Source organism: Phaseolus vulgaris, chromosome 7 (genome assembly GCF_000499845.2).
Source record: "Phaseolus vulgaris cultivar G19833 chromosome 7, P. vulgaris v2.0, whole genome shotgun sequence".
Lineage (NCBI taxonomy): Eukaryota > Viridiplantae > Streptophyta > Magnoliopsida > Fabales > Fabaceae > Phaseolus > Phaseolus vulgaris.
In genome coordinates this window covers 29,671,472-29,683,826 of record NC_023753.2, presented here as the reverse complement: position 1 = coordinate 29,683,826, position 12,355 = coordinate 29,671,472, and the positions used below count along the sequence as shown (strand labels likewise).

The 12,355-nt window shown below is 32.1% G+C and overlaps 2 protein-coding genes across 8 annotated transcripts; both read left to right on the top strand.

The window, feature by feature from the left end:
- Nucleotides 1-497: 497 nt before the first annotated feature.
- On the top strand, nucleotides 498-2,755 carry LOC137829779 (uncharacterized). Of its 7 annotated transcripts, none has more exons than XM_068636686.1 (7): nucleotides 498-598; nucleotides 695-798; nucleotides 886-1,007; nucleotides 1,403-1,538; nucleotides 1,644-1,699; nucleotides 1,784-1,982; nucleotides 2,519-2,755. In XM_068636686.1, exons 2-7 carry the CDS (start codon nucleotides 738-740, stop codon nucleotides 2,626-2,628), a joined length of 684 nt encoding a protein of 227 aa, XP_068492787.1. In that variant the 5' UTR covers nucleotides 498-598; nucleotides 695-737; the 3' UTR covers nucleotides 2,629-2,755. The 7 variants fall into 7 exon arrangements, with proteins under 7 accessions (XP_068492787.1, XP_068492784.1, XP_068492789.1 ...); XM_068636683.1 differs by having other exon boundaries at nucleotides 520-644; nucleotides 728-798; XM_068636688.1 differs by having other exon boundaries at nucleotides 523-598; nucleotides 713-798.
- Nucleotides 2,756-6,623: 3,868 nt separating this feature from the next.
- Nucleotides 6,624-11,326, top strand: LOC137829791 (transcription factor UNE12-like). The gene is made up of 6 exons (XM_068636706.1): nucleotides 6,624-7,174; nucleotides 8,432-8,551; nucleotides 8,670-8,735; nucleotides 9,863-9,928; nucleotides 10,469-10,546; nucleotides 10,619-11,326. Exons 1-6 carry the CDS (start codon nucleotides 6,890-6,892, stop codon nucleotides 10,844-10,846), a joined length of 843 nt encoding a protein of 280 aa, XP_068492807.1. The 5' UTR covers nucleotides 6,624-6,889; the 3' UTR covers nucleotides 10,847-11,326.
- The last annotated feature ends 1,029 nt before the right edge of the window (nucleotides 11,327-12,355 follow it).

Genomic DNA, 12,355 nt, shown 5'->3' with positions numbered 1-12,355 from the left:
CCTTGGATATCCTCTTTTATAATTTTTGTGAATTCTAATTTTTTTTTACTTAAGCTTTACCCTACAAACAGGTGAAATCAAAATATTCCTAGAAGCTTTCATTGAACATAATTTTGTTGAACAAAAAATTTATTTACCTCAACCAAACTGAATATTAAGACCTTTAATTTATAAAATTTAAAAGTTACTCTATTCTGCATTTCATTATTGCAACAATTTTCTCCAAGTATTTGTATCTTCTACCAAATTGAATAAAAAAATGAGTTCTTTAAGTATTAATTCATTCGTTAGTAACTTGTTTCCTTGTCTCTTTTTAGTAACTAATTATTTCCAATAAACTTAATAATGAAACATTTTGTATAAAGGAAGGTAAAAAAATATGTGTCTGAAAGGGTAGAGTGAACTTAGTCAGACGGGAGTGTAAAAAGAAAATATATGAAAGAAAGCCCAATTGATCTGGTGGGCTGTGGGCTGTTTAATTCCCAGATTTGTTATTCTGCTGGGTAGACAAATTAATTCCCCAAGGTGTTTCTTCTTCGTCTTTTCTTTTACCAATGTTCATTCATCATCTAACTCTCTTGTGGGAAGCACTGAAACAGTAACAATGTCATGCTAATTCTATTATTTTCAATTTATGTTTTCAGGTTAGTTAGCAATTCAACTTTCCAATTTTTCCTTTGATTGAACTCTTTAGGGTTTCGAATGAATTCAGTTTTTCTTGAAGAAGACAGTGAGCAATGCTGGGCTTTTCATATGGAGAAATCTTGTTGTTGCTTGGAGCCACTGCTGCTGTGATAGGTTGGGTCATGCTATTCTTACGTCTGTTTATCATGTGCAAAGTTTTATATTATTTATAGTACAAATGTGAATTGTTATGTGTGATAGGTCCAAAGGATTTACCAATCATATCCAGAACAGCAGGTAGACTTGCTGGTAGAGCTATTGGATATGTACAATTGGCTCGTGGCCAGTTTGAAAATGTTATGCAACAATCCCAAGCTCGCCAGGTATTTCCATTTTCCAACTTACCATCAGTATTATAAAACCCACATGAGTTAGTTTCATTGGGGTTTTATAGATTGTGTGTGTTTTTGTTGCATGAAGGCAATACCTAGTTGCTTCCAGGTAAATACACATTAAGCACTTTCTCCACAGAAAACCAAACACACACCAAAGTCATAATATTGATTGTAAATGTCTTCTGTTTAATTGGAGAAAAGACGATTTGGCATTGTATAATCTTAACAACATATGGTTTACTTTGAATTTCTTGGACAATAATGCAAATATGAACATAAAAGTTAGCGAAATATCTATGCTTCATTGAGGAATCTTTGTCCATTGCTAGGACTTGGTTCTGATGAAAAACTACTTTTAATTGTATTTGCCTATTTTGTCTTAGGTTCATAAGGAACTGCAAGACACAATGGCTCAGCTAGATGCTATTCGTCATGAAATTCGAACAATATCAATCATAAATCCTGGCCCTTTGACGAGGAGTTTTGTGGATAATCCTGACCAGACATCTGTGCCAAAAGGTATTATTTACAAGATTTGTTTTGGAGTGTAGTAGCATTATAAACTTTTACAGATGCAGCTGCTGAGATTTTGTTTAATCCTGTTATCTTTTGTTGATAATATAGACAATAGCAAACCAGAAGATTCTGGGGAGAATCACTTGAAACCCACTGTTATCAAGGTTTATGGACCTAACCCACAAAATGATACAATTATATACTGGTATAGAAACTGAGTGTGCTTACATGTCTATATATATTTCCAGGATTCAACTCCAGTGTCATCTAATTCATGTAATATGCAAAATCAAGCAACCATTTATGCCAGATTGGCAGAATCTCCTGCCATAAAGAATGAGTTGTCAGCAAGTAGTCCTAAAGTGGAGAAGATAGATGACAACCTGCAGCTTACTACTGTCTTACCCATTTCTGCTGAAAGCGCTGGACTGTTACCAAATCGAGGGGGTATGATATTTTTTGTTTTGTTGGCTTTTCTTATCAAGATTTTCTAATGAGTTGGACGATTACAGAATTTTTTACTTGGTATTTTTATGTTTACAGTTTGTGCACTATATATTGTGATCATTGGTCATGTGATGTTTTTGGCTTCCTATCTATGTATGCCAGCCATACAGGCATATGTAAAGGCACTAAAATATGTAGCTTCTTTTTACACATTACACACACTGTGACGTTTTCAGATATGATTTTGTTAATCTGTAAACTCTTTTCATTTGGACTATATTTGGTTTGCTCGAAGACCCCCGGAAGTAAAGATTGTTTGCGAGCTTCATTCATTTTTATACTATGGCACATTTGGCATAGGCTAGGATATTATAGAAAATGTTATCCTATTTCATTGTGAAAATTGCAAATTGCTTTTCCTTTTTCTTCTTTATGAATGCCTGATAGTTTTTTTGTCTTGTCTCAATGATTGATGGGAATCTGTTTGTTTTAGAACGATATCTGATATGAAACAAGTTTTGTTATTCCATTAACAGATGATGTGAAAGGATCTGACATAGTTCTAGAAGCAATTTTGGAGGCAGAGGTAGCTCATAACGCAAAGGTATTCTTTTCGCAGCCCCAAAACCAAGTCAAATATGATTGATTTGGTAATCCTACATAAACATAGTACCTTAAAATCTGTAAATGTTAAAGTTTGTCTCATTATTAAATGCAAAATAATAGGGTGTACTTATATTTTAAAGATATTGATTCTTGAATTTTCTTTTCTAGTTCAGGCTAGAAAATCTGTCTGAGTTTATTTTTTTCTGATTTGAACTGGTTTCTCTCGGACACCCACACACACCCCTACTTTTCCCAAGAAAATACAATGAAACCCTCGAACCAGTCCCCCTAACGAATAAACGAGGTTGTGACAAACTATTTGTATTAAGTTTTCTGTTGTCTGGTGTTTGCTGTATGGTTGAGGATGCATTAAGCTTCTATTAAAGGTGTGTTCAGAAGACCTTAATTCTGGCTTCAGGCAGGGTATTGCTTGGTCCTTGAAGTTTAAAATGATAAATTTAAATTTGAGCTTTAAAATAGTTGATAATTTAATTTTTAGAACTTAAAAGTTAAGAGATTAAAGTATTTCGATGGTGAAAGTGAGTTCTTAGATATTGGAATTTGATATATAAAAATAGAGAGAAGTAGAAATCAGTTACTAAAATGTTCTTTTTTATCAAGTGATATTAGTTATTGACATAATTTGTTTTGCAATGATTTGGATGTTAATAAGTTTTGTCATGGTACCGAAAGTATATTTTTTTTATGATTTAAATAATAAGACACTTTCAATTGAAGTAAAGTTATATCTGTGTATGAAATCTATATTCACTATTATGCTGTTTTGTTAAATGGAGCAAAAAGGACGGGGACGAGAGAATGGTTAGAAGAGAAAAGAAATAATTTTAAAAACTGGTAGAATTTACTTTATTGTATTTTATTTATTTGTTCTAAATGTCTTCATAATTCTTTTTGAAACAAACTTTCTTTTTAAATTTATACAAATAAATATTTTCAAATTTTATTTATACAAATAGACTCATTTATTGTTTATAAGTCATAGTTCGATAATCAAATTATCGAGTTCTTGATCGTCTATACCTAAAAGCCTGTTGTCAAAGGATGTAATTTCTAAGATGAGAATAATATTAAAAACATATTGTTCATCTAAATTCTTACATGTGAAAAATATTTTTAGCAAATTCTTAAATTAAGACAATACTTAAGGAAGTAATTTATATATATATATATATATATATGTTAGGTGCTATTTTATATTGACCTTTCATCTTCTATCTTTTATTTATGTTTTTTTCTACTTTATAACACTGGTGAAACTTGTTCTTGTTATAACTGATACCTCCAATTTCATCACTTGTATGTGGCATGTGACATGAAACATAACAAATTTGTTCTTATTATAACTGATACCTCAAACTTCATCACTTATATGTGGCATGTGACATGAAACATAACAAATAAATATGAAAAGATTAGACCAAATACATCCCAGAAAATAAAATAAAAATTCTTATTGTGAAAAAATCTAAAGAGATATTAGATGACATATTGTTTTACCAAACATATTCAAGTATATTACTCCATATTAAAGAAACAAGTTTATTAGCATAGTGATTGTTCTTTCTAAGAATATACTTTAAACTTAATATTTTTACAAAAGGACAAACATGTATTCCATCTACCGAAAATAGACTAAGGAATGAGATGTCTAGAAGAAAAAAAATAAGGCAAACTAAGATATAATCAGTAGACACAAACGTCTATAATCAGTCTCTTTAGCATGCTTAATAACAATGATAGTTATCATAAATCACTAAAGAGAAAATACTGAATTCCAAGAAAAAAAAATCACCAATTAAACCTCCAAATTTAATTTGTAAGAAAAAAAAATACTAAAGATTGAATACAACCTATACGTGAAATTTGAGAATCGACTTAGGTTTAATTCTATATTGCAAATTTTTAAAAAAACTTACAATATTTGATTTGAAATTATCATTGAAAATAATGTATTAAATTCTCTATTTTGTGTCTTAGAGAAATGACTAAGAAGAAAAATAAAAGAATTTAGACCATTACTTATTTCCATATATAATTAATATTAACTTTATGCTATTTAGTACATCGATTAGATACGATAACATTGATAATAAATATCTAAAACTAAATTGGTTAATAACAAATATCTTTAGAAAAGTATCTCATTTAAAAGTATAAAAGCAAACTCGTAATTTTAAATATAAATAAATTTTGCAAATATTATTAATTTTGGTAAGAAAAAGCACTATTAATAATTTTGACGAGACGCTGATAAAATTGTAAAGAAGATAATATATAACCTTTAATCTTTGTATGTAAATTGTAGATCCGTATGTGTAAGGACAGTGGAACGAAGCTACTGAAAGAAGCTAGTTGCCCGCGTAAACACTCTTTCCAACACTCACTTTAAGCTGTTTAATTTGATGGAAGAAAATCTTGTTTATTTTAAAAAAAAAATGATAAAATAACATATTGTAATATCAAAGATACTCTGTCCTCAAAAATTCTTTTTTTATATAAAAAAAATAAAGTAGCCTTTCTATACTGAAGATTTTTCACTATTGCGTTTTCTTTTTTCATTGAATATGGGAGAGGAAAGTTTTATCTTTTTTTTTCTTGCACTTTATAAGATATGGATTTCACTACTACTTTTTTAAACTTTCATACATATATATATATATACTATTAATATACTTATAGACCTACTATTAAATAAATTCATAGGTCTACCTTCATGTGAAACAATTTGATTCAATCCCTAAAAAAATAGGTACTGCTGAAATTAAAAGAAAAACAAGTAAGCAAAAAATGAAAAATTCATGACTTTTAGTTGAACATTTTTTCTTGATGAATAAACAGGTATATATTTTACCATTTGATCATGTATACTAAAGTAATGACCATAATCTAAAATTGTTCCAAATGAAAATGTCAGGAGTAACATTTCTTTCAGCTTTGTGAGACTCCTCTCCCTTCTTTTTGTCCTTTTCATTACTTTGTATTTTATTTTTTATTTATTAAGTTTTCCTTACTAAACAACTTAAAGTATCAACCCTTCAATTTTAATATAAATTACAAGCTAACTCGGCATGTTAGGGTACTAGTCATGCACAAAATCATGTACATAATTTTACATTATAAAAATAAATTATATATTATAAAAATAAACCATACATTCAATATTATTATTACATCACTCTAATTAGACTCATACCACTACCCAAATACATAAAATCTCGTCCTAAAATTACATTATAATAAATGTTAATCAAAATATACTACAAATATATAATTCAAAGATATTTCATTATTTTTAAATACAAATTTTATTAACATTCTCAACTAATCATCGTTAAATGATATTAGTTTGATCATGCACGTGACCATATCTATATCTATTTACAATTGTTAAAACTTGTATTTCGACAACATCACATTAACATTCTACTCCTTCTCATATAATATTAACTCATATTAAAAAAAACATATATTAACCTTCACTATCACATAAATCACAGATAATTTGGAAAAATAATTATTTTGTTAAATAAGTTAGTATATAATTTATCTATCATAATTGATGATAGAGTTACGTAATCGATTATTAAAAAAAAAAAATGAGAAAAGGAAATAATGACATGAAGAAGATTATAAATGCACTAGAAGAAGAACCAAACCAAATAAGCAAATACAAAACACAACAACTCAAATTGTGACCCAATGTTGAACACTATAGCTTAAGTAACAAGACAACTACGGAGAAACAGAGCGAAAACAAGAATAATGATGAAGCAACCTCAAAATAGTGAAACCAAATACAAGAGATCAACACATATATAGAAACAATACAACGTTGAAAATATAGAGAGGGATAAAGATGAGTAATGTGTCCTTTCTTCTTATGGCAAAAGAGTTGAAACAAAAGACCCTTTGAAATAGTAGAAGCAATAGAACAAAAAAAAAGGGTTGATTCATTCCTTTGGGCAAAGGCAAAGAAAGTAATGGTTTAAAGTGGGGAAGGGTTGCAGAAAAGACAAGAGGAGTGTGAGAAGTGTAAATAATGAAAACAGTGAGTGGCTTTTATAAGAAGCAGGAGCATAATCTATCTATTCATTTGTTCAACCGCATAAAGCCAAAACTCTCTCACTTCTGGTGCAAACTCAGAGGAGTGAGTAGAAAAAGAGAAAGCCCAAACTAAGAAACCAAAATAAAATTCCCTTGGCTTCTGGCATCTCATGTAGACACAAAATCATCATTCCTCTCTTCTCTTTCACGTGTTAGCTTCCTCTCAACTCATCATCATGGCCAATCACCCTTCCGAACCTCCCACCGACGACTTCCTCGACCAAATCCTCGGCCTCCCCACCTTCGCCTCCGCCGACCCCGCCGACGCTTCTCCGATGATGCTCCAGCTCAACTCCGGCGACGCCGCCACCCACCTCGCTGCCGGCGCTGCCTTCCACGCGCCGCCCTACCAGCTGGGCCTCAGCTTGGACCAAGGTAAGGGAGGCTTCCTTTCGCCCGAGGATGCTTCTGGAAGCGGCAACCGCTTCCGCGACGACGTCGTTGATACCAGGCCTAAGAACGTAACACAATCTTTTCGTTTTCTGTTTTCTATTTTCTCCGCCGTAAAACTTTCCTAAATTATAATTTTACGAATTAATACATATGTGTGTGTGTTTTAGTTTCTCGCTCTTTTGGGATATTATGATCATAAGTTGAAACTAAATTGCGCAGGGTGGTTTTAGTGAGAGAAAAAAAAATAGTGTATTGTGGTAACAAACTTTGGCTTCCTTCTCTTATTGAAATTCTCTATTTCGTGAGTGGATAACCTTGGTAATACTTGGCTTGGGGTATGACTTGTACATAATAAATTAAGTTGAAGATGAATGAATTGTGGCTAGAAATTATGGACTGTGAGATAAGGGTCTAATGTTAGGTGATATCAGTGATCGCCGGTTGAAAGTCTTTTAAGGCTGAGTTTGGATGAGAAAGAAGAGGAGGAGTGAGGAAAGAAAGAGAAAGGAAGGAAGGAAGGAATGATGGTGGTTTGGTTGGGTGGAAATGAGAGAAAAGTTCCAAAATCCAAATTGGATAGAAGAGAATGAGTTTCTGCGCAAGAATGAGAAAATTTTCAAACACAGTCCTTGTATTCATGACAACATAATTGATTATGTTCTCAGAAATGAAGAGATTGTGTTTAAAAATAAAGGCACAATTGATTGTTGCTGCTTTTACTACAAAAAAAAATTCTTCATTTTCATTCTCTTTCTAACTAAACCACCTCTGTTTCCACAAATTTCTGACCTCTTTCTCTTTTTTTTTCCCCTTCTACTACCTCTTATTTTTTCCGCTGTACCAAAGAAAACATTATTGAAATTTTTTGTACATTTCAGGTTATTACATACTGGAAATTAGGCTACTTAGGCCTTGGCATTAGTACTTAGGGTCATCTTCTCCTGAATTCTTTTGACATCTTAAGGCTTTCATAAACATCTCCATATAAGCACTTGTAAGAGAAACAGACAGGAAGCCAAACTGAAGTAAACTTCTCCCATAAACTAAATTAGCTTATGCATAAGTGGAAGTCAGCTTTTGCAGAAGCTAAATAAAATAAGCTTTTTATAGGTTAAACTTCTTTTTCTTATGAATGCTTGTGGAGAATTTTTTTGAAAACTGGACCTAGATCATATAAGATGTGCTTTATTTGGTTTCAATTAATATTGTGTATAAATGTTGGCTTCTTCCAAATTTCAATATCTTTTTTTCTGATTTTAGGAGTGCTAGGGTGAAAACTGTTATCAAGTACCTTTTCTTTTCTCTGATAGATAACCATTTTGCAGGTTTTTCATGGGCAACCCATGCCAACTACTGTTCCGATTGCTCCACATCCACCAGCAGTGCGACCTAGAGTGCGGGCTAGAAGAGGACAGGCTACAGATCCACACAGTATAGCTGAAAGGGTGGGGGCACTGAATATTTTGAAGAATACAGTAGAGCTTATTATTCAAAATAATGACAAAGTAAATTTGTTATTTTCACGACTTGCTAATTTTTGTTCATGTTGCCACTCAATGACAGTTGCGCAGAGAGAGAATAGCTGAAAGAATCAGGGCTTTACAAGAACTGGTTCCCAGTGTCAACAAGGTATTCTTGGATATGCAGTTTTATATCTGAATGTAGTTTGATACTTATCTATAGGACTTGTGAAATTTTGTCCTTGTATAAGTAATGGATTTTGTTTCATTACCAGACTCTATAATGACACACTCCATTAATTTGTGGATAAATGTACAACGTTAGCAAAATTTGATACTTACTGTCAATTACTAGAAGAAATAAAGAGTGCTAAAAATAGAGATTTTCAAGGAGTGTGTTTGACTGATTCTGTGATTTGTCTTGTTAGATGTTTTCATTATTTACTTGGTTAGATGTTAGAACTTGGGAACACAAACCATTTTCAGTTCTACACTATTACAGAATAGGGTGTTTTTACACGAAAATAATTATGGAGATATAATGGTTGAATCCATTGAAATGTGATTACTCTTGGTATATCTAGGAACTTTGTTCCCCCTCCTTCAAAGGTGATTCCCTAAAGAGACTATGAATTACATTTAGTCTGAAGGGACCTCTGGACAGTGCATTATTCAGTGGTTTATGAATGCAATGAAGTGTTAATTTTGGATGTTTTTGTTCTTCCTTGTTTTAGAAAAAATGTCTAGAATATAGATTAAAAGATGGTTGATTTTTAATTGATGCTTAATTAATGCCTTTTTATTTTGCTTTTATTTTCCTTATCAATGTATGTTTAGCTACTTTAGTAAGTCATAGATATGAAACACTGGGTTATATATTTAATATCTTCCTTAAAGAATTATTTAATGCTAACCTATTGGGTTGAGTTTAGAAAGTGGTATCTATACATTGGCCTTTATAATGCTCAAATCAATTTGCATTGAGTCTGTGCTTTTAAATAAAATCTCCTGATAGCCATGTCTGACGTGTTTTCTGTTTAACAGTTCCTATTTATTTGTTTATTATAATATAATTCATCAAGGCAAACTCTTCTATCAAAGGGATTAGAAAAGAGAACAGTTGTGTTTTTTCTGTTTAGGTAGGTGTGCTCGAAATCTAGAGTTTTTAAAGTATTAAACTATACGGTATTTCATGATAGAGATTTCATTACTGACTTGTGATCTGCCTTATTTCTCATAACCCTCTACAGTTTAGTTTTTTTCCATTTTTTCTGATATTATTGTGTATCCGTTCAGACAGATAGAGCTGCCATGCTGGACGAAATTGTGGATTATGTCAAGTTCTTAAGGCTTCAAGTGAAGGTTAAAACTCCTGTGATCTGCGTGGATTTCACGTTTTTGTTTCATTTGATGTTTATCCTTAATAGTCTCAATTTATAATTAACCTCAGCTTTTAGTTTGATCCGTTGTTTATTTTGTTAAACCTGTTAAGCTTTGCCTTTTTTACCACTTTCCCCTTCAACCCTGGCTTATGAACCCTAAGTGCCACTCTGGATTAGTACTCATTAGCCCCTGGATTGTGTTCCATTTGAGTAGTGAATATATTAATACGATCAACTGACAGGATTTTCACACTATTTTGTGATATTGTTTCTTTAACTACCTATAACGCCCAGGTCAACTGTGGACTGGATTTTTCTCCACCTGTGGAAAATCTGAGTTTCAGTGTTAGTGATTATGAATAATAAAGCCAATTTCTACAAGCACAGTAACCAATTTCATTGATTTCTCTTAAAATGTGTGGGAGTACATTTTACTGTTTGAATATGAAAGTGACAACAAGGCATTTCGTAGGATCCGAACTAGTAGACTTTCAATAATTGCTATTCATCTTGCTTTCAGGTTTTGAGCATGAGTAGATTGGGTGGAGCTGGTGCTGTGGCACCACTAGTAACTGACATCCCATTATCATCGGTCGAGGTAATTATTCATACTAATGTTAGTTGGCACAAATTTGTTTCTCTCCAATTTATCAAATTCAGTATCTATCAGGAAGAAGGCAGTGAGGGAAGAAACCAGCCAGCTTGGGAGAAGTGGTCAAATGATGGCACAGAAAGACAGGTAGCTAAACTTATGGAAGAAAATGTTGGGGCTGCTATGCAATTTCTTCAATCAAAAGCACTCTGCATCATGCCTATCTCACTGGCATCAGCAATATACCAGTCACAACCATCAGACACCTCTAGTATAGTTAAACCTGAAACTAATCCTCCTTCATAGACAGACCTCAGGCACAGGTGCACCATCCAGTGGTTCCCTCAAGGACTGACCTATACTGCTAGGACCCACACGTTATTTGTCTGTTCCAAACCCCCTTTAGTCTTAGTCATTGGTCCGTATCAATTTGCATTAAAAGTAGGATGCCATAGTCTTTTCCTTTTTGCCGTTCTTTCAACTTTTGTCTAGACAGGGTTTGATGTCAGTGCCCTTCAAAATATAAGCAAAGTCCATCTTGATAAATTTCATGTAAAGGGAAAGAAATTGTCGAAGTTCACTTAATATGCTCTTCCTTTTTGTATCAATTGGCGGGGGTTAGTGGAACGTGATGGAAGAGCTTTTATAGTGGGGCTTAAAGTTTTTGTAGTGGGCAGTGGGACCTTCTAAAAGGTTAGGGTGGTGTGTATATTTTTATTAGTGATGTAACTCTTAGAGAATTTGAAATGCAGAGGTGAAATGGATAATGGTTGCTTTAATTAAGAATGGTGGGTGTTGCTAGTCCAGTAGAAAATGATGGTGCTTTTGTTTCTTTGCCGTGTGCTTGAATTATTTGTTTAGAGGTAATTGGACTCCATTTTCCGAATGGAGGGAGAAATGGAAAGTTTGGTGCCATCTTAATCCAACTTATATCAATCAGTGAGACCATGTTCAAATCTCTAGTGAAGTGATGGAAACTGTTGCTCAACTCGTGTGCGTGTGGATATGAATAGAAAAATGAGAGACCAAGGTTTTCTTGTGCTTGTTAAATTTTGTCAATGACTATGACCTGCTTAATGACTATTATTCGTTTAAAAACTGTCCTTGTGCTTCTGTGCAACTGCTTCTGGTACAATGATATTGAAATTAGGAGCACCATTCTTTCTACACTTTATTTTTGGATGTGAAGGAGATGACAAGTACCAACAAAGTCTAACATCTTTGGTAAATATTTGAGCTTCATTACTATGAAGCTCAAACACTCGTATCCGACACCGACACTCGTATGACACATATCTGTAAAGTGTTCAATTCAAAAAGTATTTATTGTATTTCTAACAATTTTAGTACGGTTCTAATACAATTTTAAAAAAGAAAAATACATTAATTTTCTAAAAATTCAAATTTATTGTATAAAAAATCATTTTAAACGAGTCATGAAAAATATCTTTCTATTTCAAAAAATAATGTAGAACATACTTGTGCACATAATTCTTGTTATTTCTAAGTTATATTATGAAAGGAAAAAAGCTTTTGGAAGAGGAAAAATTTGAGTTGATGCTTTCTAAATTTTGAAAGAAACAGGTCTTTAATTATCAACTGACATATTTAGTGATATCAAGCAAAAGAGAGACAAAGAAGGAAAAAAAATGTATAGATATAATAAATAATGTGACGTAAAAAATATGAAAAATAAAGTACCGTATAAGTAATTGAATATTATTATTATATAATAATTTATAACTTCTGGAGTCTAAATTAAAGTTAATAAGATTATTAAATTTTAATTAGCGTGAATGATTTATATTTTTACAT